This window comes from Heteronotia binoei, chromosome 9 (genome assembly GCF_032191835.1).
Source record: "Heteronotia binoei isolate CCM8104 ecotype False Entrance Well chromosome 9, APGP_CSIRO_Hbin_v1, whole genome shotgun sequence".
Lineage (NCBI taxonomy): Eukaryota > Metazoa > Chordata > Lepidosauria > Squamata > Gekkonidae > Heteronotia > Heteronotia binoei.
Window position 1 is genome coordinate 2,531,860 of NC_083231.1, and position 26,413 is coordinate 2,558,272.

Below are 26,413 nucleotides of genomic sequence, written 5' to 3' on the forward strand. Positions count from 1 at the left end.
GGTATATAGGACAGGTGAGGAGTATGTTGACCAGAAGGGAGATGATTCCTGTGGATGGGCATGAATTGGGAAAGTGGAGGTACAGGGTTCATGAGAAATGACAGCCCCCCACAAACTTTTCCATTTCCTGAACTGGTTCGTGGGGGGGGAGCTTCCATGGGGCGGGGGGGCAACATTTTTAAATGCCTTCCCTTTACCCACTGAGGCATGTTGTACATATGCACATGAAAGCTTCTGCCCAGGGTTAAACTGTGTTGGTCTTCAAGGTGCCACTGGACTCAAACTTTGTTCTATTACTGCCCTCCTGAATCCCTGATACTGACATCCAAGATGCTGCTGTATACTTTACAGTCACCAAATCTAAAGATTGCTAGTAACGGATTGGTCCTTTGCTCCTTATCTCTGGCAAAGTAGCTGACATTGCTGTGTCCAGCTCTATAGCACTTGGGAAGTCACGACTGGCCTTTTGGGAATGCTCCTGTGTTGGAGGGCGGGGCAAAAACGTCATTAGTAAGAAAGTACACTGATATAAATTGATCAGGGAGAAGGAGGGAAATGATTTAGTGCTTGGAGGGCTCAGAGCAAGAGGCAGCTTGTTATGGATAACAAAAGTGGGAAATAATGGCCAGGAGTAAAGAGGCAAACGGCTTTAATGTCTGCTGGAAACTGAAGGTGATAAAGGAGCTCGATATGAGTCCAGCAGCACCTTCCATGGAAGCCCACAGCCTGAATAAACCTTGGTTGGTCTTAAAGGTGCTATTGGACTCTTAACTTCTTTGTATAATCTTGCAAGAGTCAGAGTTCCCTTTGCCAGCTATCTGATGAAGGGCGCTTTGGCTCTTCAAAAGCTCATGCCTTGAAACACTTGGTGTCTGGAAGGTGCTCCTGGACTTGATTCTGGCTCTTCTGCTGCAGCCCAACAAGGGGAGGAGGAAGGAGCCCTGGCAAGAAGGGTGCCTAGGAAGGGCTGCAGCAGTTGCTGTGCAGAATATGACTTGGCTCTGAGGACTGGGCTGTCTGCTCTAATCTCCTCAAACCACTCAGCTGGTGCCAACTCCATTCATTTAACTGGGACATGGCCTCTTGTTTGAACAGCCTGGTCATAGACTGGCTCTCTTGCTCGCTCTCCTCCCCCCCCCCCCCAGGCCCCTGGCCTTCCGGTTGTTGTGCCAGCTTTTCCTTTAGAAGTCCAGGGAACATCTGAAACAGAAAGGATGAAGTCAGATATTGCCAAAAGCGTTCAAACAGAACTGAACAAGCAATTGAATAGGATATGGAAAGTAAATGAAAGAAATCTCTATCCTTGTATTTTCCTAGGATATGAAAAATATCACCTAAAATTTCAGAAAGTTACTTATAATTGCTGCCCTTTCTCTGGAGTTGAACTTCAAAGACACTGGCATGCTGAAATAATTGTGTGCGTTCCTGAAGCCTGCTTAAAGAGCACATCTCAAGGCAGAGGTAGCAGAAACGCTGGCCTTGGCATGAGTAGAAAATGCTTAGTGCCAGAGTCATGTACTTGCTCGGCAATGGAGGACAATGCTGTGCAAGTGAGAAGAAAAGGTCTATTGTCCAAGGCTTTTAACATCTTGAAGGCCATCTTAGCAGAAGGATGGGATATAAATTATTTAAATAAAGCAGAGATTGCTTACAGTTTCATAAACGTAAAGAATGGAACAAGAGCCATTTTGCTTGGTTTTGTAAAAGTAGCTAATTTTCTCCAGCCTGGTTTAAGTCAAGAGCATGGTCAAGCTACACAGAAGTTAAAACGTGACTAATAGAACCCAGTGTTCACAGTTCTCAAGTTGTTTTGAAAAAGAGAATGGTGGTTGTAACAACAGGTAAATCAGCCAGTAATATTTTGGCTTTTTTTCTTATTTCCGTAGGATCACTGAAATAGTGCTATGAATGGTGAATCTGGAGCAGAGGTGGTAACTTCACCACCTCCTGCAGCTCCTCATAAAGAGAGGTATTTTGATCGAGTTGATGAAAATAATCCAGAGTACCTGCGCGAGAGGAACATGGCTCCTGACCTTCGCCAGGATTTCAATATGATGGAGCAAAAGAAGAGAGTCTCCATGATTCTTCAAAGCCCTGTAAGAGAAATCCTGTTGGGTTTTGCTTGGTGACTGAATTGTAATGCAGCCTGTCCAGCAGAGTTGCATGGCTTTTAAAAAGCCACATGGCAAAAGAGTATTTTATGAGAAAGACCTGCTCCAGAAATGGCAATGACATCTGTCTGTTTCATAAAACTTATATCCAAACAGGCAGCCTTAAAATGGATGGCAGAGTCTTAATAGCAAACCCTGGTGTCCCACATTTGATTTTTCCCTGTACTCCACTGGGGGAGCAGGTTGGCATCTTGCTTTCAGAAGGGGTGGGGTAGTGGTGGTTTTGTTGCCCTGTGTGTATTTGACATAGAAGCTTCCTGTGCAGTCTTCTGCATCCCAGCTATAACCTTTGGCCAGCAAGTAGTTCTTTGAAAGCCTTTCTTTTTGTGGCTGAAAAAGGGTTTGAAAATTTTCTAGAGAATTTTGTTCAATTGCCATCTTGGTGTCTCGTTCTCAGTTGCACTGTAATGCAGGGCTGCTTTAGACAAGACTAGAAAAAACTGTTTTCCTACACAGAGTATAATGTCTGTGTAAGAAATTACAGGTTATATTGTAGCCTGCGACAAACGCACAGCTGTCACTTTTATGTGGTGCTGCACAAATGCTTGGTCAGACAGAAAAATAAGTTTGTTGAATGCTGATCAGCATATCTGTGAAGGAAAATCACTTTTTGTATGAAGTAGTCTTTATTGGCATTGCATGGTTTCATAAGAACATAAGAGAAGCCATGTTGGATCAGGCCAATGGCCCATCCAGTCCAACACTCTGTGTCACACAGTGGCCAAAAAATTTACACACACACACACACATACATACATACATATATATATATATAAATATATACACACACACATACATATACATATATATATGTATGTATGTGTGTGTGTGTGTGTGTGTGTGTATATATATATGTATGTGTGTGTGTGTGTGTGTGTATATATGTATATATATATAAATTTTTTGGCCACTGTGTGACACAGAGTGTTGGACTGGATGGGCCATTGGCCTGATTTAACATGGCTTCTCTTATGTTCTTATGAAACCAAGCAATGCCAATAAAGAAGAAGAAGAAGATATTGGATTTATATCCCGCCCTCCACTCCGAAGAGTCTCAGAGCGGCTCACAATCTCCTTTACCTTCCTCCCCCACAACAGACACCCTGTGAGGTGGGTGGGGCTGGAGAGGGCTCTCACAGCAGCTGCCCTTTCAAGGACAACCTCTGCCAGAGCTATGGCTGACCCAAGGCCATTCCAGCAGGTGCAAGTGGAGAAGTGGGGAATCAAACCCGGTTCTCCCAGATAAGAGTCTGCACATTTAACCACTACACCAAACTGGCTCAATAAAGACTACTTCATACAAAAAGTGATTTTTCTTCACAGATATGCTGATATATACACACATACAAGGGAATCTAATACTCTGCCCTCAGTCTTACTGGACCGTATGCCCTCTCTGACATACAGAGCCACCCCACCTCCAACCCTTCCCTCCCTATCCTTCCGATATAACTTATATCCAGGAATCACCGTGTCCCACCGATTCTCCTCATTCCACCAAGTTTCTGAAATTCCCACAATGTCTATGTTTTCTCCCAACACTAAACATTCCAACTCACCAATTTTACTTCGAACACTTCTAGTATTTGCATACAAACATCTATAATTTCCCATGCAAGCTAGGCCCACAGCCTTCCTCCTGCCGCCTCGAGACTCTGGCAGGCAGTCCATTCTGTTTGTCACCATCTCAGTGGACAATTCTGATGCATTACCCGGTAGAAAAGTAACAGCTAACCCTTCATCTCTTTGAGATGAGTCCTCCCAAACCAGAGACTTTTCATCTCCTGTCGGCTTTCCCCGAGATTTAGTTTAAAAACTGCTCTGCCACCTTTTTGATTTTAAGCGCCAGCAGCCTGGTTCCATCCGGGGACAAGTGGAGACCGTCTTTTTTGTACAGCTCCCGCTTGTTCCAGAAAGCATCCCAGTGCCTAACAAACTTAAACCCTTCCTCCTTGCACCATCGTCTCATCCACACATTGAGACTTCTAATTTGTGCCTGTCTCTCCAGCCCTGCATGTGGAACAGGTAGCACTTCTGAGAAGGCTACCTTGGAGGTCCTGGCCTTAAGTCTCCGGCCTAGCAGCCTAAATTTTTCCTCCAGGACCTCACGACTGCATTTCCCCACATTGTTGGTGCCAACATGCACCACGACCACTGGCTCCTCCCCAGCACTCTCTATCAGCCTATCTACAACACGCGTAATGTCCGCCACCTTCGCACCAGGCAGGCAAGTCACCATATGGTCAGTATGCAGTTTTTCCACCCAGCTGTCTACTTGCCTAAGGATCTAATCACCAGCTACCAAGACCCCCCCTCTCTCCCTGCCCAGGGATGGTTCCTTGGCGCGAAAGGATTTCCGCTCACCAACTGAAGAAGAGGTCCCTTCTGAGGGCGCATTCCCCTTATCCTCAGCACGGTGCCCTGTTCCCTCTCGACCCTCATGCTCTCTGGCAGCAACGGGGCTGCCACGTTCAGAGTGGGGCTCATCTAACACGTCCCCGAGAGTCTTCTCCGAGTGCCTAACTGACTGTCTCTGCTTCTCCAGGTCAGTCACCTCTGCTTCAAGGGTACGAACTCGTTCCCTGAGAACCAGGAGCTCCTTGCATCGAGCACACACCCAAGACTTCTGTCCTGTGGGCAGATAGTCATACATGTGACACTCAATGCAAAACACTGGAAAGCCTCCACCCCCCTGAAGAAGAAGAAGAAGATATTGGATTTCTATCCCGCCCTCCACTCCGAAGAGTCTCAGAGCGGCTCACAATCTCCTTTACCTTCCTCCCCCACAACAGACACCCTGTGAGGTGGGTGGGGCTGGAGAGGGCTCTCCCAGCAGCTGCCCTTTCAAGGACAACCTCTGCCAGAGCTATGGCTGACCCAAGGCCATCTCAGCAGGTGCAAGTGGAGGAGTGGGGAATCAAACCCGGTTCTCCCAGATAAGAGTCCGCACACTTAACCACTACACCAAACTGGCTCTCCTGCTGGCATTCTACCTTCATGATAGCTTTTTAAAATATACAGTCCCCTTTTAAACCCTGTTTGTTTATGTGGCTCACCGCCTGGAGAGTCTACTTACCTTATTGGGAACACAAGAAATCTGGGTTCCTGGTCCTTACACAGCCCACAGGCCAAGAGCCCTTTAGCTCGCGCCAAAGGCTCACGCCTCTGGCAATGCACAACTTAATAATGCAAAGAGGGTGGGGAACACAGCCTCTCCTAATCAATCAGCAGCAATCAGTTTCCTTTCCTTTTCTGTAGGACAAGCCAATAAAATATACTCTTCTCCCTACAAAACAATATACTCTTCTCCCTGCAAAACAATTGCATAACAGGCACCATATGTTAGTTTTCCTACATGTCTTCCTTCTCTCTATCAAGTCTCTAATTTTGGGCAGTGCACCCAAAGGACAGCAGCTGGCTTGATAATGATCTCTGGCTGCTTCTGAGGGGGGTGGAGGGAAGCTATAAGTTACGTTTCTCATTCTGCTGTATTGTGCTAACCATTGTAATCCTCTGTTAGGCCTTTTGTGAAGAACTGGAATCCATGATCCAGGAGCAGTTCAAGAAGGGAAAGAACCCTACAGGCTTATTGGCTTTGCAACAGATTGCAGACTTCATGACGACAAACGTGCCGAATGTCTACCCCGCAGCACCCCAAGGGGGAATGGTGGCCTTAAATATGAGTGAGTTGCAGTGTCTCCTTTGGGAATGGGTTGGAACTGCTGCAGCTGGCATACTCAGAGAGAGCTCTTTCCGTGGGCATATTAGCGAGCTTGTTAAGTAGCAAGTGAAATTACAGTTGTAGCAAGAACTTTACAAAACCTGCTTTTTTCTACATTTCCAAAATAATAATATGGGAGAATGCCATTGATTAACAAGCCTAATGGTTCTAATGCATCTTGTATACCCCAGTTTTATCCATGAGGAATGTTGCTTCTGAAACTCTTTTCTGTCAGACACAGCAAATCCCTGGGCTTTAGTTCTCCTGCCTGCATTAATCTCCGGGAGGGGAATGGAAATGAGAACCAGTTCAGCTGACAGGTTCTTTTGAATATGTATTTGTGTCGCTATGCACAAGTCTTCAGCAAGCAATACAGACAAATGAGAAAATATAAAGCATAATTTATCGTGTGACCTTTTTCCTGCAGTAGAGCAAGTCCTCCAGGATGGTTTGTTCCTCTCACTTCCCCGTGCTAATTAGAGAAGTCTTTACCAGAAGCCACTGTTGCCTGTTTCCTCCGGAACTTCTATCTCCATCTGCCTTTTGTTCCTTTCTTCCCCTTATTTGGTCTCTGACCCCCCCCCCCCCCACTGCATCCTAGTAATCTCCCTGAAAAAGGACAGGAGACCCTCAGGGATGGTGGGGGGGGGCGGGGAACTAGGGGTCTGTAGCAGGAAAGGGGATTTGGCAGTGGAGAACTTAGTCTGGATCCAACCCAGTCTGTGGAAGAAAGATTTCCATGATAGCCTCTAAGGCAGGGGTGTTGAACTCATTTGTTACAAGGGTCAGATCTGACATAAATGGGACTTTGTGGGGCTAGGCCATGTATGTTATAAAATGTAATGCCAGGTAAGGGAGATATAAACTCTATAAAGGATGCAAACACTATTAAAATACAAATATTCTTGTGATATTTTGTATAAAGTTGAAAGGTGGGGGAGTTGTGGAATTTGGCAGTGCAATTTTTAAAATAAAGCATCAATAAAAAGCACAAGGATCACAGCAGAAACCCCCCTCCACAGGCCTACTCAGATCAGCCATGGCTCTCCAGTGTAATATCCCCCTTTGGCTGGGGGTTCCCAGGTTACAGTATTCACTAGGCACCAGCTCTCATTTAGCTGAGACAGGCTGGCTCAAAACACCAGCTCTTTATTTGCAGGAAGACCACTCCAGCAAGCAACAGCTTCAACTGACCATACAAACGCTGGAAAGTGAAACTGCTTGAGTGTCACTCCATTGAAATATATTGCAGCACAGACAAAGTTTTCCATTAAGGTCTTTGTATCCGGATAGACTACTTTGGAAGCTCAGAAGAAGACAAGGCGGAGCTTCAAAGGGGGAGGACAGGAGAGGGGAGAAAAGAGCCTCAGGATAATTAAAGCCCTGGCTGGGCTGGTTGCAGCCCACTAGGTGTTATGTTTGACACCCCTGCTCTAAGACTTGCCCATTCAATTGGACACAAGAGCAAGTTTGGGGACCCAGTTGCCAAAGAGCATCAATTGCTTGTTTCATTGGATAGACCCCAGTCTAGTGAATGTCCAAAGGACAAAAGGCCATTGTTCCTGCACAGAGCTGTGGTTGGAGGTTGCCTTGTGAGAGCCCACATGGCAGGACCTGCCTACTGGGACCCCCCCCTCCCAGTCAGGCAAGCAGAGGTTACCACAGTGCAGGGAGAGAGGTACCAAGAGCCATTTTGAGTCCTGTTTCCTGTTCCTTACCAACATACACCTCAGTGTGGGTGAAATCTCTTCAGGACTGAGCCCCCCCCCCCTTTGTCCCCACTGCCATAGTCATGGTGGAATGCGAAGGGCAGGAGAGTGCGGTTTTCCTGTATGCCCACAAGAGGGCCTTCTCAACCAGCATTAGTTTTTATGTTACACAGTGTGGATTTTGTTTTGTTTGTCTAATAATTGTAACCCACTGTGGGGATCCGGCAACATGGCTAGATGGGGTACAAGCACTCCTATATGATAAAGTTATAAATGGGAGAGTTCTCACGTAGGAAGTGAGGACTGTCTGTTTCAAACCAAAAGCAGAGTCAAATGATGCACTTTCTCACATCTTGGTTCACATGCTCCAGCTCTTAAAAGCATTTTTGTCCCAGTCTGCCTCCAGTGCACATTAGGCTGAAAGAATCTGCTAGTGTGTACAACCAAAATGTTTCCCTGTATGTCTGGCAAGCACAGCTCCATAAAGCAAACAGAAGAGCAACCAGATAGGAACCACTGCTTAGAGAATGAAACCGGATTCTTCCCCAAGGCAAGCAAGCAACATGGTTGGTATAAATAATGTTTCAGAAAAACAAACTGTTCATTATCAAAGATTTCAGGTTTTCACGGCTGGTAACATCATTAGGGTTTGTAGAATCTTTCGGGCTCAAGTGCCGTGTTCTACTGGAGAAAGTTTTCCTTCCAGACGTTTCGTTCTCAGCTGCGGAGAACATCCTCAGTGGCGTTGCAGCCGGAGCAGGCGCTCTGACCTTCTTGGCTGCTGTGCATTGAGCACGGCACTTGAGAACACGGCACTTGAGCCCGAAAGATTCTACAAACCCTAAAAACTGTTCATTGACAAGATCTGTGTGTAACTCTGCTTATAGGAAAACATTCTTATTGGTTATGTATCTTGGGAGTCACTCTCTCATTTTCACTCTGCACGGAAAGGCATCTTAGCATGGGTGATTCCCAGCAGTCAGATAACTAGGCAGGTCTTAGTGTCAAACTTCCGTTCCCCAGTGCCAGCTGATAAGCTTGCCTCCACCAGGGGAAGAACCAAGGCACATTGTGCTTCCTCAGAACATAGGTCCATACCGTCCTGCTGCTTATCCCTCCTTGGGGAGATTTGTATAGACCCCTAAGATAATTACTTTTAGTGGGTTCTGTTGTTTCTCCACTTGCCACTGAAAGGTATATGGGACAGCCATGTCAAGACCCATTCAGTGGGAATCCCCAGCTCCTTGGGCTGAGTAGAGAGCTGGAATCTCAGTGGCATTGTCTCCATAATTTAAACTACTATTCGTCTTTAATCCATTATGTTGCCTTTTGATAGGTGTTCATCTCCAAGATTCTGATGCCCTCAGATACACCTGTTAGGGGATAGGTAGAAATACTCAGGCTCCTTATCCCTTATGTATCCCAAGCTCTTTATTTTCTGGTGAAGGAATTGGATTAACAGATGGTGCCTGACAAAAGTAATTTCGATTACTTGACCTAGGAATTTTTGCTCCTATTCTCCTTCTATTAACTTCCACACCAATTGAGGAGTGGCTTATGTTGGTTTCAGGTGTGAATCTATGCTTTCTCCTTGAAAGCTTCATTAGGTCATTTGACTTCTCCCCAGTTCTTTCCACCTATTCAGATGGCTAGAAAGTCTCCTGTTCAGCACCGAGCAAACAGCTTGGGCAACGTGTCGTCCTCATTGACCATGCCAACCCCATTGTAGCAAGGATCCCTGTGGAAGGGCAATAACCAGTGCAGTTCCTTCTCACCAGTACCTCAGTTAAGATTATTGGCAGAATTACTGCCAGAGTGTGTTCCATATACTGGACTGCAATATCCTGTATCAGGCTGACTTGTAACCTTGATAGAGTGTACAGGTCAGCCGTTCCCACCCAGCATGGGAGTAAGTACCGTTGGTCGTTGTGCTGTAAGGTGCCCTCCCTCTCAGAATGGGAGAGGAACTTTGACACTTATTGTAAGAATTCCTTCTTCTCTGAGGAAGGGAGGTCATCTTACCTCCCCCCCCCCTTTCCCAGTAAGGGAGGAGACAGTTTGGGCTGCCCATATGCCTCTCTCTCTAGATTTATTTCCATTACATTGCAAATGGTCTGCCTACCTTCTCATAGACTCTCTCTTTGGTTCAGAGATATACATTATTTATGTGAGGAACCCTCACAGTAAGTGCCAGTGTACCTTTCTTCCACCTTCAGGTGACTTTATCTCTCCCCAGAATATGAGATGATATCATCATTTTTTTTCAACCTTGGATTGGTTATATGGAATGGGAAATGTTAAGCTTGGATTTGGATTAGTTACTGTCTGAATGTGTATTATCCCTATTGAGTTTTTCCAGCAACAAACTATTGAACATATGAAGCTGCCTTATACTGAACCCTTGGTGCATTGAAGTCAGTGCATTGAAGTCAGTATTGTCTACTCAGACTGGCGGCAGCTCTTCAGGGTCTCAAGCTAAGGTTTTTCATGCCTATTTGCTTGGACCCTTTTAGTTGGAGATGCCGGGGATTGAACCTGGGACCTTCTGCTCACCAAGCAGATGCTCTACCACTGAGCCATTGTCCCTCCCCTATTGTGGTTCGCATTGCCGACACAGCAGCAATAATTACGTTGAACTGAAATATTCTTGCACTTTACCCCATCTCTCATCCAACAATGAAAAGATTGTGCCTGATGTATCAAACAGTTGGTGACCACCTTGGTATGCATGGTTCTCTGAGGAGGTTCTGAAAGATTAAGCAACTGGTAGCTGAACAGAGTTAGATGAATGGTAATAGGCCATTAATGAGAGCTGAGGTCTAAAACCGTGTTATCTGGAAACGAGCATCTTTGATACTAAATGACCCCTGGTTACCTCAAGAATTGGGGCACTCCCTAATGCCAGTCTTCAGAACACCTAAGAAGCTGTCTTAGGATCACATTCTGCTGTCTAATGAGCAGTCAGTCCTCTTCAGATTAAAGATCAGCCTATTGCTTGTTCCAGCTATGTCAGTGTTAAATGCGCACACTCAGCTTGGTGTGTTAGAAAACGTCTACAATGGATCTTCAGCTGATCAGGGTTTTTTTCTAGCTAACTGTTGCTTTTTATCTACTGGTGCTACTTACTGTGCACTGCGTATGCTCCTGGGCAACACTTTTGCTCTTCAGAGCCAGGCCTGTTGCAGAGAGTCCTCCTCATGTAGGCAGATTCGATGAGCCCCCGCCTGCTCCAGAGCCTTCTCAGGGGCGCTTCCTGTGTGGCAGAAGAAGCTGCTCAGGGAATTCAGGAAGGGTTCCGCATTATCAGTTTTTCCACAGCAGCGCAGCACTGAATCATTTAGATGGGCCTTCCAGAGTAGATGAAGGTTTCCTGTCATCTGAAGCTGTTTTAATGTGTGTTTAGTAGGTTTTATTCTAGAGTACTGTAAAAATCACTGCAATCTGTCTTGCGTCCTTTTTACTACGAGAGGCAGTCTAAACCAGGTCTGTCAAACATGCAGCCCGGGGACTGAATCAGGCCCCCAGAGGGCTCCTTTCAGGCGCCTGAGCAACTGGCCGTCATCTGCTTCCTTCTCCATAACAGCTTGCTTTGCCAGGCTTGCTCAATTGCACAGGAGCTACAGAGCAAAACCTATATTTTCTCCATTGGCTGAGGCTCTTCCCTTGGGGAGGAAGGGGGGAGGGAGAGCTTGCTTTGCCAGGCTCTCTCAGTTGCACAGTGGAGCTACTGAGCCAAACCTCTCTTTCTTCTGTTGACTGAGGCTCCTACCCTCTCCCGGTTCCCTGGGGAAGGCAGGAAAGAGCCAGGGCTTCCTTTGCCCAGTTCCCTGGATCCCACGGGAGAAATACAAAGAAAACATCTTTAAAACCAATGAGTGCTAACGTTTTAAGCATGTTTTACACTTAAAAAAAATGTTTGTGTTCTTTATAAAATTTATATCTGTGCTACCTAATCTTAAATAGGTACACACATGGCCCGGCCCAACATGGCTCAGCCCAACCTGACATGGCCCAGCCCAACAAGGTCTCATTTATGTCAGATCTGGCCCTCAGAGAGCCAGTTTGGTGTAGTGTGTGGACTTTTATCTGGGAGAACCGGGTTTGATTCCCCACTTGCACCTGCTGGAATGGCCTTGGGTCAGCCATAGCTCTGGCAGAGGTTGTCCTTGAAAGGGCAGCTGCAGTGAGAGCCCTCTCATCCCCACCCACCTCACAGGGTGTCTGTTGTGGGGGAGGAAGGTAAAGGAGATTGTGAGCCGCTCTGAGACTCTTCGGCGTGGAGGGCGGGATATAAATCCAATATCTTCATCTACCTCACAGGGTGTCTGTTGTGGGGGAGGAAGGGAAAGGAGATTGTGAGCCGCTCTGAGACTCTGAAATTCAGAGTGGAGGGTGGGATATAAATCCAATATCATCATCATCATAACAAAAAAGTTTGACACCCCTGATCTAAGAGAACACATTTGGACTAGAGTTAGGGATGTGTTAAACTGCCCATGGACTCAAGCCTGCCTCTGGAGAATCAAGATTCAGGTGGTACCCAGGTTGGTCTGAAGCAGCAGAACAAACTTTGAGTCCAGTGACACCTCTAAGATCACCGAAGCTTCATTCTGTGCTTTCACATGCACATGAAAGCTTCTCCCCAGAATTAAACTTTGTTGGTCTTAAAGGTGCCACTGGACTCAAACTTTGTTTTGGAGAATCACTGCATTTATAAATTCTAAAGACAAGTGAAGTGCTTGCCTCAGCTGAGTGTATTCAGATTTTATACTGTGACTCGTGTTGGTTTGAGAATTATGGAGGCCTTGATTTCTGTGGCAGACATTTAATGGCAGTGTTGGGCACGTCTTCCCCTCCTCATTGCAGGTCTCGGCATGGTGACTCCAGTGAATGATCTCAGGGGGTCTGACTCTATTGCATATGAGAAGGGAGAGAAATTGCTGCGATGTAAGTTGGCCGCGTTTTACCGGCTGGCTGACCTGTTTGGGTGGTCACAGCTCATTTACAATCACATAACAGTGAGTACAAACTCTTCAGATCTGTATTTCTCTTTTTTAAAAAATTCTTTATTTAGAGCAATTTCAGCTGACTGGGAGAAATTCAGTCTAAGAAGTAGTCTTATCTGATCCCTGGTGGCCCTGATGCGGCATAATACTTACCGCGTAGGTTTCCTTAGAGGGAAAAGGAGGAATAGTGGTTTTCATGCCTGTTTGTGTATGTTACTCTCTCTGTTATCTGGAGAAATGACGGCGCATTTCCTTCCTGTCCCTTTGTGTATGGGGGGTGTGTGTGCTTTCTGATTGTCTATGATGAGGTTGGGTTGCTTCAGCCCCTGTACTAATATCTGGAGAATATGGCTACCTTGCAGAATGCAAAGAAATGAAAAGGCACATAGGAATTCTTCTTGCGACGTCACTTTGAACGCCAGCTGATAAGCCATGACTGGTTCCCTGTGAAAAGTTTTTGCAGTGCATTGAAAGGGTTTGGTTTGTTAAATTAAGAAACAACAATACTTGTTACTAGGGATGGGCATGAACTGCAAAAATTGAGGTTAAGTTTGTTTTGTGAGGTTCGTGATGCAGTAGAATGGCCCCCTGTGGGCTAGAGACACCAAACTCTCAACGAGTCTCCAGCTGACTTTCCTCTACCTGCCCTCCAGGTTTGGTGAGGATTAGATTTAGGGGAGCTGAGTTACAGCTCCTCCCCCAAGCAGGTGCCCTTAGCAAAGTGCTCTCTGGGAAATCACAGCCACAGACTCAAGAGTATGTTGAATGGACCCCCTGCAAGCTAGAGGCAAAGGTGTTCAGAAATAAGTATGGGAGGGGGGTGTCCTGGCAAGGCAACCAGCAGCTAAGCCCCTCTCCTCTGCCCAGTGTGAGCAGAGAGACAGGTGCTCAGAGCCCAGAGTCCACTTCATCTCCCTCACCTTCCACAGTCCCAGGCATCCAAAGCCTGGGGGGGTGTCCTCAGCCAAGGAAGCTAAGCCCCTGTGCTTAGCATAGAGAGCCCTGAGTGAGTACCAAACACCCCCAACCCCACTGCTTAGAAGAGAAGTGATTTCCAGTGCGCTTCCCCTCTCTGTCTCTAACTAATGCACAGAGTTCCTGCTGCCAACGGAGAACAGTGGCTGCGCCTGAGCTGGGGGTATATCTCATTCTGCTCCCACAGAGCAGAATAGGAACTCTTTTAAGGCCATCTGGATTTGATGCTGTGCAAGCATCTAACTTTCCTGGAAGAAAGTCCTTTTGAATAACATGGGACTTATTTCTGAATAGACCTGCTTAGAAATACTCTCTAAACTACCTTAAAGCGGTCTGACAGAATTTCCCAACAGAATGCAGTTCAGAAGGTTCTCTTTGCTCATCTGATGCCAGCCAATCAGATTGCTTGGAGCATCCTGTTACTCAAGGTGCTCTGGCTTCTATGGAGAATTAACCCTTCACAGTTCTTTAGCAGTCTGAGTGCAGCCCATCACACCAGCACTGCCTGTTGAGCTTGGTGAGCCACTGTTGGTGTTTTCAGAGCTGCAGAAGTCCATCCCCCCTCCCCTGCCCGTGCTTTCACAATTATAATTGATCAACACAAGGTTACCTGCAGTGGACACTGCCAACACACCTCACCACGAGATGCTTGGACCTCCAAAACCTGTGTGGAGGGTCATTGAGGTGAGATCACGCAGATCTCAGCCTGCAAACCATGACGCAGGTGATTTTAGTGGTGAATGTAGGGTCGTGGGCAGGTTACGCCATGCAGTGGGCCATCTGGTTTTTAATATCTTTTAAAAATGTAGCTGCAGCATTTTGATTGGATGTCTTTGGTACCATTTAAGCAGTGAGAACAGATTGTTAGCTAAGAGCCTGTGCCAGCTTCCCGTACTGTGGCTAATTTATTGGCAGCCACAATAGTAATGCTTGAGGGAATGACCAGCGTGACAATGAGCTTTCAGATGTCAAGGGAGCATTAAGCCACAGCTGTAGTAAAAAAAATGAAGTTGTCTTTATTTAAAACAAAGCTCAGCTGTGAAGAGGTTTCCAGGCTCAGCTGCTCTAGTGGCAACTCACTATCAATAGATGTTGTTTTCCTGAACTAACGGAAGATACTTGAGAGAATTAAATGAGAGTCTGTAGCGAACACAGCAGCAAGGTCAGACTTGCCTTGGAATGACAGCATCTCTCAGTAGAGTGAACGTTCTTGGCCTTTCCTTTCCTTTGCATATGCTTGCAAACACACACCTATCACAGGCACAACACGCGTTTTTAGATACAGAGTGAAAACACCTTGGATGCATTTTAGATTTAGAGTGAAAACAATGTGGATGTAATTAGTGAAGCAGCTCAGAGATATTAAGGCTTGGAGCTTTTGTCGGAACAAGTTCACTGCCTCAGAGCAGCTGGGGACAAAAAAATCACAAATTTAGCGGGATTCAAAGAAGGGGTCTAAATCACGTCTAACAACTGGAGTAGAAACTCCTTTATTGATTGACCATGGCCTATTCCTACTAAAGTTCAAGATGCTGACACTTACATTGTTCATCTGTGGTACTTTGGTACAAGTCTTACTTCACGAGAAGGCGGTAGTATATAACCAATCAGTGTGTGGCTAATTCAGGCTCCACTAGCTCAGAACCAATAGAAAAGCAATCTATACTTCCTTCTTAACATACTTTTAGGAATATTACTACCCTATCTGAGGTACGCTACAAGGGCAACATGAACTGCTGTCTACTATAGTTTAAGAAAAGAGGATCTGTGTTAAAGGTTAGTTTGTCCTATGAGGCGAGGAAGGCTGCCTTTGGAGACTTCTGCTGAAAACACAGATTGCAGAGTTGGCCCATCGCTGGGTCAAACATTCCCCTCAGTTCCTTACTTGATCTTCATGGACATGGCTTCAATATGGCTTATTCACATTTCAGCCTCCCCTCCCTTCACTGGTTGTGGATCTTACTTGAGGGGAGGCAACCCCTGGGCTTGATCTTTTCAAGTTCAGTCTTTACATGCTAGGAAGGTTGCCTCAAAAGTTTCACGCTTGATTCCAAAAGTGGAAGGGTCTCAGAAATGAGGGGATTAGTCAAAGGAAGCCAAAAGGGGGAGAAGCCCTCAAGGATGTCTGAAAGATATTTGAATACACAGTAATGGAAGCTTGGATAGAATGGATGCTGCAAAGTAGGAAAGGTAGAAGAAGAAGAAGAAGATATTGGATTTCTATCCCGCCCTCCACTCCGAAGAGTCTCAGAGCGGCTCACAATCTCCTTTACCTTCCTCCCCCACAACAGACACCCTGTGAGGTGGGTGGGGCTGGAGAGGGCTCTCCCAGCAGCTGCCCTTTCAAGGACAACCTCTGCCAGAGCTATGGCTGACCCAAGGCCATCTCAGCAGGTGCAAGTGGAGGAGTGGGGAATCAAACCCGGTTCTCCCAGATAAGAGTCCGCACACTTAACCACTACACCAAACTGGCTCTCCTGTTAGATCAGGTTATATCAGTGTCATTAAGTCAAGGCTGCTACAAAAGGCAAGAAGACTGCTTTTCAAAAGTCAACATTTGTCTCATTGAAGTGGACAAGAAATAGTACAGGTTGCAGCAAAACAACTATAAATTGACAGCAAAGCAGATAATATTAAAAAAGAAACCTATCTGGAGCCTGTTGAGGCAGACAATAAGAATCGCCTTAAATACATCAGGAGTGGGGAACTGGCCAGGGAGGAGATGGGGTCCTTGGACACCAAAGCGTGAAAGGTTTGTAAAAAGAACAGAGAAGAGAGGTTGTAGAGAAGCTGCATTTGTTGCTGAAAATTTGGAGCAGTTGACCACATCAGAGCTTTCACATGCAGCACATGAAAGCTCGCACCTTGAATAAAACTTTGTTGGTCTTAAAGGTGTCTCTGCACTTTAACTTTGTTCTGATTAGAAATGGTGTTAAGACCAGACCCTACGTTCATTCCTAAGGTAGATTCAGTTTTTCACAGGGCTCAGGAAATTGTTCTTCCCTCCTGTTGCCCTAATCCCCAACATGAGAGGGGAAAAGAGTGGCACTGCCGGGATGTCAGACAGGTATTGAACTTTTGTATTGAGAGAACCCAGGCATTTAAAAAATCTGAGGCTCTTTTTGTCTTGTTTAGTTGTTGTTGGGGCATCAGGTAACTCCACCCACGCTGAGCAGATTGTTATGGGAATGCATTTGAGGAGTGTATACAGCACACGGGCCAGACCCTCCAGGGGCAATCACTGCCCATTCTTTGACATCGGCAGCATACAGAGCTTTCTTGTCCCTAGAGAATATCTATAAGGCAGCCACGGAGTTCAGTACATACGTTCACTAGGCATTATAAAGTGGACGTGGGCTTCAGCTGAAGCTGCCTTTGGTCGCAGGGTGCTTCAGTACACTATCTGATAGGGGAAGCCGTTCCCACCCTGGGAGCATGTTGCTTTTGTATGTCCCATCAGTGATGGACCATCCCACTCCCAGGAACCACCAGAGAACAGAAGATTGGAAACACCATAAAGCTTCCTTCTTGGTGGTTCTGGAGTAGAACAGTCCAACCCACCCAGAGCATTGGCAGCTTCCTGAATGTTGAAGAAATCCTTCTGAAGGTCTGTGATTTCATTGTCAGCATAAATAATTATGCTGTAATTGCTACAGTGAGTTATTTTTATGTTCAGAGCTGTCCTTATTAACAGCAGTGAGATCTTCAGTTTAAAGAAGATCAGTTTAATCATAAAACAAAATGCAATACACTTACAGAAAATATAGATTTAACAATCATGCAGATGGGAACCTATTTTTGGAGGGGATCTCCTCACCTTTATGACATTTCATTCCCTCTTAGTTACCTTAGAAATAAGAGGTATGCATTTGTCCAAAAAGTGAGATAACTTAGAATCTGAATGGTTAACCATTCAAGAGATCTTCTCCATAAGCACATGATCCCAAGTTTTAACCTTCCACAAATGATAAAGATGGATGTTTATCCTTCCAATTTGTTGCATAAGAATATTTGATGTATCAGTATCCTTGCGAGAGGGTAAATCCAGTAAGAGCCATTTGGGATCTAGCTCTAACCATACATTACAGATCTTATGAATCACCATAAGTACTTTGCTCCAAAACTCTTGATTGGCCGGGCATTGCCACCAGCAATGATAGAAAGATCCCACCTTTTGGAATCTTTCTACAGAAATGATGCAACTTTTGTGACATGATACCATCTTGACCAAATTTTGAAAGCTAAAATTTGAATAGTTAATGCTTCTGAGGTTAATGTATATGCTGTCTTGACCTCATACCAGTCATTCTCAGTTAAGGAAACCCCAAGATTTCTTCCCCATGTATTCATAACTGTTAACCCTATTCTTATTAATGCTTTCAGTTAACATAGAGAATAATGTCTTTATATGCCAGGTCAGGGGCAAGTGTCAGGTTTTCAAATGCATTATCTGCCCTTCTGTCGATTTTAGTAAAACCTGCAGTACAATAAAATATTTTTAAGTTGAAAATAAAAGAATCATTGAATTTTGAATCTTGGAAAGTATTTTTCCCCTCTAGGGCTTCTTTTGCAAAGAAATTTTAGATTGTAAATCATGGTTTCTATAGCAACCATGATGAGATTATATTTGATTGATCTTCAGATTTAAAGCAGTGCAATAGCACAATGTTTGCGTTGTCTTAGGTCTTTTGTGGACTTGTATTGTGATTCCCCCCTTTAATGATGTGCTTCTCAACAACTTCTAGCAGTCAAGGAGAGATTATTTTTGTCTTCCTTTACTTACTGGTACAACGGGATTGTTTTCAAAGTCTTGTTTGTGCATAATCAGGTTTTATTCCTTGCACTTGTAGGTCAGAGTAAATTCAGAGCAGGAGCACTTTCTCATTGTGCCTTTTGGGCTTCTCTACAGTGAGGTGACTGCATCTAGTCTGGTAAGTAAAAAAATTCTTTGAGGCAAACCACAGTTATTTAATGTCTGAATCACAGTCTAACAGAAATTATGTGTGAAGCCAGCAGAACAAATTCTTCCAGTGGAAATTAGGCACGAATACGTTTTGCCAGGATTAGGGTTCTGGCATGTATACTCCCCACACTGTTAAGAACAAGGCCACGAACTTTCCTCTTGACATTTATTTACATTTCATATAGATAGAATAGATCTCAGTGGGGTTAGTTCTGTGAGGATGTTCTGGAATTTTCCAGCATGGCACAAGCCTTTCCTTAGTGTAGCTTGCTGACTGAATGGCTCAAAATGGTTTCACTTTTTAACCTAGTAGAAGTGCAGTGATTTTCAGTCCTTTCACACAGAGGGTGCTTCTATATATGTAAGCCTGGCCTGTGGGGAGGCCACTGCACTTCAGGAGAGTTGTGTGGGGCTGTGTTGTGAGAACTGATCCACTCTGAAATGGAATTTAGTTCAGTTAAATATATAGCCTGATTTCTATACACACTCTTTTCTATTCTGTGTAACTCACAAGTTTTCAAGCAGTTGCATGATACTACTTTTCTTTCCTTGTCTGCTGAAAGGTCTGTGACTCAATACCTTGAGTAGTATAACAATCTGAAATTTCATTTATAATCTCTATGTATTACCCAAAAGACAAAAGGGATTTTTTTTTTTTTTGCAATGTCTAAGGTTATTTTGATCTGAGAGTAGGAAGGGAACCACCCTGCCTGGATTAAACCAATGAAATTCACCAGCCACAGTAGAATAAAATGGCATATAGAGGGCATTCCAATGAAACATGAGAGCTTGAGTTTATTTCCCCAAGGGGGCAAGAACAAATTCTGTCGTAGTAGGGAAGATGCAGGAAGCCGTCTCTCGTATCCACCATTGAGTTGGCATTCACTCTGGCAAGAGGAGACCAGGAGAGTTCGGAAGACAAGCGTGGAAGGACAGAGAATCAGGGGGAAGGATTCCAAAAAAGCGTGAAGAACAGACTCATCAAGTATGAAGAATAGAACTGTTGTAATCAATCTGCCTAATCTGTTTTAAGAATTTTAATTGCCGATTCAGCAAGCCCCCGTTTCTCGATTGATTCTGTGGTAAAACGATATATTGTCCGTGATCATGATACAGTGGGTAATAATTCCTAACATCAAGGAATCTTTCAAATGTTGCATTGCATAAGAAGTGGTTTAAGGTGGCATTAATTGTTTATTACTTCATTATTTAATTTAATTTTGCCTTCAATTTCCTATTGCTGTTTTCCTTGCCATCATCATATGTGCTAAGCATCTAAAATGCACATAATGTCTATTAGGATTAAGTAATTTTGAGTGGCTAACCATGGGCTTGTTAAGTCTCCCGCTGTCTTTGCTTTTCTCTTGACGCTGAGCATTCTGCCCTCTGAAGGCGGACCCAGCCAGTGCTCCTTGGAAGCAGTGCCCTCAAGTCTGACTAGCAAGGCTTGAGAGCATCAACAGGAGCTGACGACAAGGAGTTGGGTTACAGGCGTGCACCTAGTGGACTCTCCCAAGTCCCAGCCTAAATAGGCTGGGAAAGAATCAGGCTCAGCTGTGCTGCTGACAGGTGTTGAACTCCTGCGGCTGCACTGTGCTTTGAATCCTGCAAAGAATCATTGTTCTTCCTTCCTGGCTCTAGGATGGGGTTGCGTGCAGCCAGTCTCCTTTGGGCCACCTTGGCGTGGGCCTTCTGCTGTTGCTGCTCCTGCAGAGTGAGAGTGTCCCCTGGGGGTCCACATCCTGCCCAGTGGATCCTGGTGACTGTTTCAGGGACTGGTAGTGAGGCCTTTCTTTCAGGCTCAGGGTGGATGGCCTCTGGTGCTGTTGGACCACTATCAGCAGGTGCCTTGGTGGTGGCCCTCCCTTGCCTTCCTCAGCCTCAGCTCTTAGGGTTCCTCCCATGGAGGCTCTGAGTCTGAGCCACTGGGCTGGCCAGAGGGGATCCTGACACTGAGGCATGGACAGGCAATATAATGGATGCCCACAGACTTCCCATCCACCGTGGTCCTGGCTGTGTTGCAGCCTTCCAACATAATGGCATGCTGATACGTGGGGGCCTCCAGAGCAGCCAGCACCACAGAGAGCCTCTGAGTCTTGATGTCTCCATCCTGTGTAGCATCAAGAGAGCCCTTCTCCAGCCCACAACGAGGGATGGAAACATTCTGCAAAGAAAGGCCCCTTCTGACATTTTTGAGCAGTCACTCCTGGTGAAAGATCTGCTTATTTAGCATTATTTATTACTTCATTATTTTATCTTATTCTTGCTTTCATTATTTTCTTTTAGACTGTGATTATTAGAAAGCACAGGTAGTGGTTTCATCGCTTCTGACACTTCCTGAGTTTTCTCCCTGAGTCTGAGCTGCCTTCAGAGCAGGGCCTGTAAAAGAAGAGCCCTGTAAGCTCTTGGAGGATTGGCTACATCATAGGGGGTGTAGCCTACTATGCAAAGGAGTTCCTGGTACAGAAAAAGCCCTGCTTCAGAGCCAGGCAAAACCAGGAAAACAAACGGAAGTGAATGCTGTTATAATTCCAATACCTTTTAAGATGAATAACTTTGAACAGCTTTGTGTGGATAATGTAGACCACCCCGAGACCAGGCTTCCTGGACAGGTAGTCCAGTGCCAGGAGCTGGTGACTCAAGGCCAGTGATCTGCTGAGGAGGCTGCCAAGCAAGCTGTTGGTAGTGCAGCAAGTGGGATGGCCTTGATAGTTGATAGTATAGCAGCTGGGATGACACAACAGTCCTCCACACATTCCAGAACTGATGGAGAAGGGGACCGCAGAGGCTTACACTAATCGCCAGGAGAGTACCCAGTACAGCAGGAATTGGACCCTCTTCTTTCCTGTGCAGAACACAAGTTAAGACTTAGCAAGACGTTTAGGCTGACTGGTTAAGTTGGAAAATACTGGCTCAGGAGGGGCGATCCCTGTTCACTTGGGTGCAGGATGGAGGGGACGGGGCTCCTCTCCCATGCATTTGGCTTTGGAAGACTTGGGGGCATTTGTCTTGGGAAGGAGAGTTTGTGGTTGACAGCAGGTGAGTGAATGTGTAGACCTCTGGCTGTACGTGACTCGTTTGCAGGATCAGTGGAATTGCTTCAGCATGCATTTTATGTCATTTTATGATTTCATTGAGGAGCCTTCAGGATGATTGCATCTGTTTCCATACTGCAGCAGGACAATGTGGCTTGAGTAAAGATAAGCATTGTGTTGAGGGCTAATGTACTTTTGTGTTGTCAGGTTAAAATAAATATTCAAGGTGATGTAATTGACCGTGGAAGCACTAATTTGGGCGTGAATCAAGCTGGCTTCACTTTGCACTCTGCCATTTATGCTGCTCGACCTGACATTAAGTGTGTTGTTCACATTCACACCCCAGCTGGGGCAGCGGTAAGAGATCCCTTCTAACTCTTGCTTAGTGGGACGTATCTGGGATGGGCTGAACAGCGTCATGATTAGCGGCTTGGAGGCTGAGCCAAGATTAGTCTCCTCTGCATTCTGTTCTCAGCCCTCCTGTGCCATGCTCCCATACATCTCCGAGGGCTAAAAGCAGACCACGTCCAAATGTTAAACACTGCAGTGGGGGAAACCATAGAGGTAGGAAACAACACTGTATTGTGCTTATTGAGGAAGAGGAGTGGAGGTTTTTTTGGACTAGATCTTTACTGCTTAGTTATGTTATTCTGTAAGTTGATAATTGATTATACAGATGTATAGAAAACAATAATGAGTAAAAAAATAGTTTAGACATAGTTTAGGAATCTTTAATTTATTACTGAAGCTGCAGCCCTTCCTTTTGGGGAGGTCTCAGTAACAATTGTGTAATGATTTCACTGTGGAGCCTTCAGGATGATTGAATCTGTTTCCGTACTGCAACAACAATTGTGTTGACCAGCGGTATTCTCCTCCCCAACATTACTGATACTTTAAATGGCTATTATATCTTAGTAATTAGAATAATATAAGCATGGGTAACACACTGTTGCTGCTTCTTTCCTCCTTCTGTGTCAAACCTGTTTGTAACATCCTCAGGTGTCTGCAATGAAATGTGGCCTCTTGCCTCTGTCCCCTGAAGCCCTGTCCCTTGGAGAAGTTGCTTACCATGATTACCACGGGATTCTTGTGGATGAGGAGGAGAAAGTGTTGATTCAGAAGAATCTGGGGCCCAAAAGCAAGGTCAGTAGGAGCAGAGCTGAGGTGGAAAATGGTTAGTGAAATCAGGAACCGTTTTTCTGTCTTGGTCATTAATTTGTCAGGTTTTTCTTTAAAAAAAAGGGGGGGGGTCAGTAAAGTCAGTATTTCTTTGTTTTCGTAAATGGCCTATGGGGTTGTTTTCATTATTTTATTTTGGGAGAAACATAATGAACGGAAGACCAGGACAAGAAAAAATGCTTGTGATTACAGAGCAGAAAACTGTTGAGAAATGAGTTTGTTAATAATTTCTCCTTTTTTTAGCAAAAAAAAAAGATAAAGTTAAAGCAAAGACAAATCTTACCTTACAGTACTTACGTTTTGTTCTTGTAATGATTATTTTTATGTATGATTTTAATGTGTTTTGCTGTTCTGTTTTCTTCAGTATATGATTATTTTGAAAAGGGAATCTTTTTTTTTGCCCTCAGTTCTGTGCAATGAAAACATTGTCCTATCTTCATTAAAAATCAATAAAAAGGTGTTTGATGACTTAGCTATGGGGATGGTGGCCAGATAATAATAATTTTAAATAAAGTACTGGTTTTACTTTTAAAACACTAATTTATTGATAGGCTGAAATTAAATTGTTCAGTAATTTGCCAGTATTTGGCCAGAGTTTTTTATTATTATCATTGGTCAGTAAAATGAGTAATTTTGGCCCTTTGACTTGTTTCCACCCCCAACTCTTTTGATTCAGAAATTAATTCCTCTTACCTGCAACTCTCCATTTTTTTCATTCTCTTCCCCAAGGTTCTCATCCTCAGAAATCATGGATTGGTCTCTGTTGGAGAAAGTGTGGAAGAAGCTTTCTACTACATTCATAATCTGGTTGTTGCTTGCGAGATCCAAGTAAGCCTGCTGTTTGTTAATTTGTTTTCCTGTCACTATAATTGAAAAAAAGCTGCTTGATAGAGATCATAGCAGAAGATAATAAATATATTGTTGTGGAAATTTACTTTGTTTTGTTTTTTTTAAGGTACGTACTTTGGCCAGCGCGGGGGGCCCAGACAATTTAGTGCTGTTGGATCCGGGAAAATACAAAGCAAAGTCTCGGTGTCATGAGTCTCCAGAAGGGGAGAGGACACCATCACAACCAAGATGGCAGACAGGCGAGCAGGAATTCGAAGCTCTTATGAGAATGCTTGATAACTTGGTAAGAAAGAAATCACTGTTCAGTTGCTTATTATCAACAGTTTTGCTTCCAGCTAAAGTTTTTGTTTCCAGTTAAACTTTTCTGAAGGACACTGGGCTTTGGAAGAAAAGGAGTTTGTGTGTGTGTGCATGCCAGAAACATAAGAGTGTGGGGGGAGGGGTGTTTCCAGAAAGACTGAGTGATCAGCTGTTTGCTAAGCATAGTACAGAAAATTTGCTAATGCTGAATCTGTGCCTTTTGCCTTGGTTTTAACAACTTTATGTGCTGCTGATGCTGTCCTGTGTTGTTTTATTTTGCCTTGATTGTTCCATTGAGTAATCAAAAAGGAGTGGGGCTGTGCCACCAGGCAGGTAACAGAACCCAGGTGCAGCTCCATATCAGCAGCTTACTGTTGTGCAGTCTGTCTCCTTTGTGTCTCTTTGGCATGACCATATGTGATAATTGAGCAACGTTTGAGTCCAGTGGCACCTTTAGGACCAACAAAGTGCACACACACAAAAATGTATACCCAGAATTAAACTTTGTCAGTCTTCAAGATACCGCTGGGCTCAAATTTTATTCTGCTGCTTCAGAGCAACGCAGTGATCCATCTGAATATGTGATAATGACTGGTAGGGGTTGTGCTAGGTTCTGATATCCAACGTAATGAAGTATTTTCCTGTGGTGTTTCAGGGTTACAGAACTGGCTACCCCTATCGATGCCCTGCTCTAAGAGAGAAGTCTAAAAAATTCAGTGACGTGGAGATTCCTGCTAGCGTCACAGGGTACTCTTTTGCTAGCGATGGGGACTCAGGCACTTGCTCCCCTCTGCGGCATAGTTTTCAGAAGCAGCAGCGAGAGAAGACAAGGTGGCTGAATTCTGGCCGAGGGGATGATGCTTCAGAAGAAGGGCAGAACGGCGGCAGCCCCAAGTCGAAGACTAAGGTGTGGACGAACATTACACACGATCACGTGAAACCCTTGCTGCAGTCTCTCTCGTCCGGTGTCTGCGTGCCAAGCTGTATTACCAACTGCTTGGTCTGTGCCTACCTTACTGTTCATAGTTAGATGATGTAGAGCAACTCTGGGGGCAGGCACTGTGAGGCTTGGAGGAGGATAAACTCAAAGAGAGCTGTTTCATTGGCTTTCTAATCTGACTTTGTTGAGACATCTGTTTAAAGAGCTGAAGCAGCAGTAGTAAATACTTGGTCTTTAAATTGAATCCCACTTCTTCAGTGGAAGGGAGCAGAATTGTGCTTTTCCAGCTGATCAGCAAATTAATCATGCAGTGTCCTTCGGCTAGTTGAATAACTTTAAATCGGACAAGATTTTCTGAAAATACAGTTTAGAAATAAATACCTGCTAATTAGCATTTTCAGCTGGATCAGTGTGGTGTCTGGAAAAATACACACTGCACCATGTAGCATTCAGTCTGGAAGCCTGATCGTAATCTGGAGTATTTGCTTTGAATGCAGTCAGGACGCTCTCAAAGTGTTAGTCTGCTGATCTGTGAGTTTCTAAAAGCTGTATTTCCTCCTGAGCTTTTCTCCCTCTTAATAACTTGGCCTCTCTTGCTCCTCTTAATGTCACCCTAAAGCCTCCCAATGCTCACAGCCTTCTGCATGAATTGTTGCATGTTAGTAGACGGCCATAAAATGTCAATCTTTCCTGCAGTATCAGCTGGGTGTGGCATGACGAAAGTGCAGCTGGGGCAATCATCTACACTATTTAGGAGACTTCTTCGTTATAAGAGTGCTGTTTTATAAAATTTAAAGCATCAGTGCGGTTAAAGGTTTTCGAATGCTATGATAGGATTGTGGTAGCTCTTTGGGACTGCTGTTCATCATAGCACCTACTATTTCTAAAATTTATGCATGAATACAGGCTTTTGTAATGGTTGAGTAATATATTGCTGATGATATAGTAACTTGGAGGTTTTACTGGAACCCTTGCAATGTAGTCAGAAATCTGGAAGAAATTGGGTGTCTCCAGAAAAAAAGGTTAAGGCACTGTTAGAACAAGTTGGAAAATACTTTATCTATAAACTGTTTTGGGAGGCAGAATCTTGTTTGCTGTTACCAAGTATCTGAAATGCTTAACCATTAATAGTGAGAAACAAAATGGCTGAGAAAATCAGAATTTCTGCAAAATTTCATGTTTAACATGTAGCAATAAATATTCTGGCATTATTGAGGTTGAAGAACATAATTTTATTTTTAAAAACTATTTTATGGACTATTCTGGAGGGGCAGCTCTGTTGGCCTCCTGTAGCCAAAACAACAAGCTGTCTTGTGGCATATTAAAGACTGATAAAGCAAATTGTGACATCAGTTTTCACAAATCAGAGACCACCTTGCATCTGATGAAGTGGGCACGGACTCACTAATAAATTTGGTTCGTTTTTGAGATGCTGCAAGACTTCGGTAGCTTTATTGACAATATATAATCCAAAGTATAAAACATAAGATCAAGAAAGTTTAACATTTCAATAAACTGCTTCACATTACCTCATAGTTATCAAACCCTGCTTTTGCATTTGAGCA

The 26,413-nt window shown here is 44.5% G+C and overlaps 1 protein-coding gene across 11 annotated transcripts in view; it reads left to right on the forward strand.

Moving 5' to 3' along the window:
* Nucleotides 1-1,886: 1,886 nt before the first annotated feature.
* The window catches only part of ADD1 (adducin 1), a 48,079-nt gene continuing 23,552 nt past the window's right edge, over nucleotides 1,887-26,413 (forward strand). For 6 of the 11 annotated variants that reach the window (XM_060246133.1, XM_060246135.1, XM_060246138.1 and 3 more), the window contains exons 1-9: nucleotides 1,887-2,096; nucleotides 5,692-5,854; nucleotides 12,468-12,619; nucleotides 18,433-18,513; nucleotides 21,788-21,937; nucleotides 22,580-22,723; nucleotides 23,489-23,587; nucleotides 23,715-23,891; nucleotides 24,564-24,908. In XM_060246133.1, the coding sequence (XP_060102116.1) occupies nucleotides 1,905-2,096; nucleotides 5,692-5,854; nucleotides 12,468-12,619; nucleotides 18,433-18,513; nucleotides 21,788-21,937; nucleotides 22,580-22,723; nucleotides 23,489-23,587; nucleotides 23,715-23,891; nucleotides 24,564-24,908 (1,503 nt within the window). In that variant the 5' untranslated portion in view covers nucleotides 1,887-1,904. The remainder of the gene's footprint in view (nucleotides 2,097-5,691; nucleotides 5,855-12,467; nucleotides 12,620-18,432; nucleotides 18,514-21,787; nucleotides 21,938-22,579; nucleotides 22,724-23,488; nucleotides 23,588-23,714; nucleotides 23,892-24,563; nucleotides 24,909-26,413) is intronic. The other 5 variants (XM_060246136.1, XM_060246137.1, XM_060246139.1 and 2 more) reach the window with 1 other exon arrangement.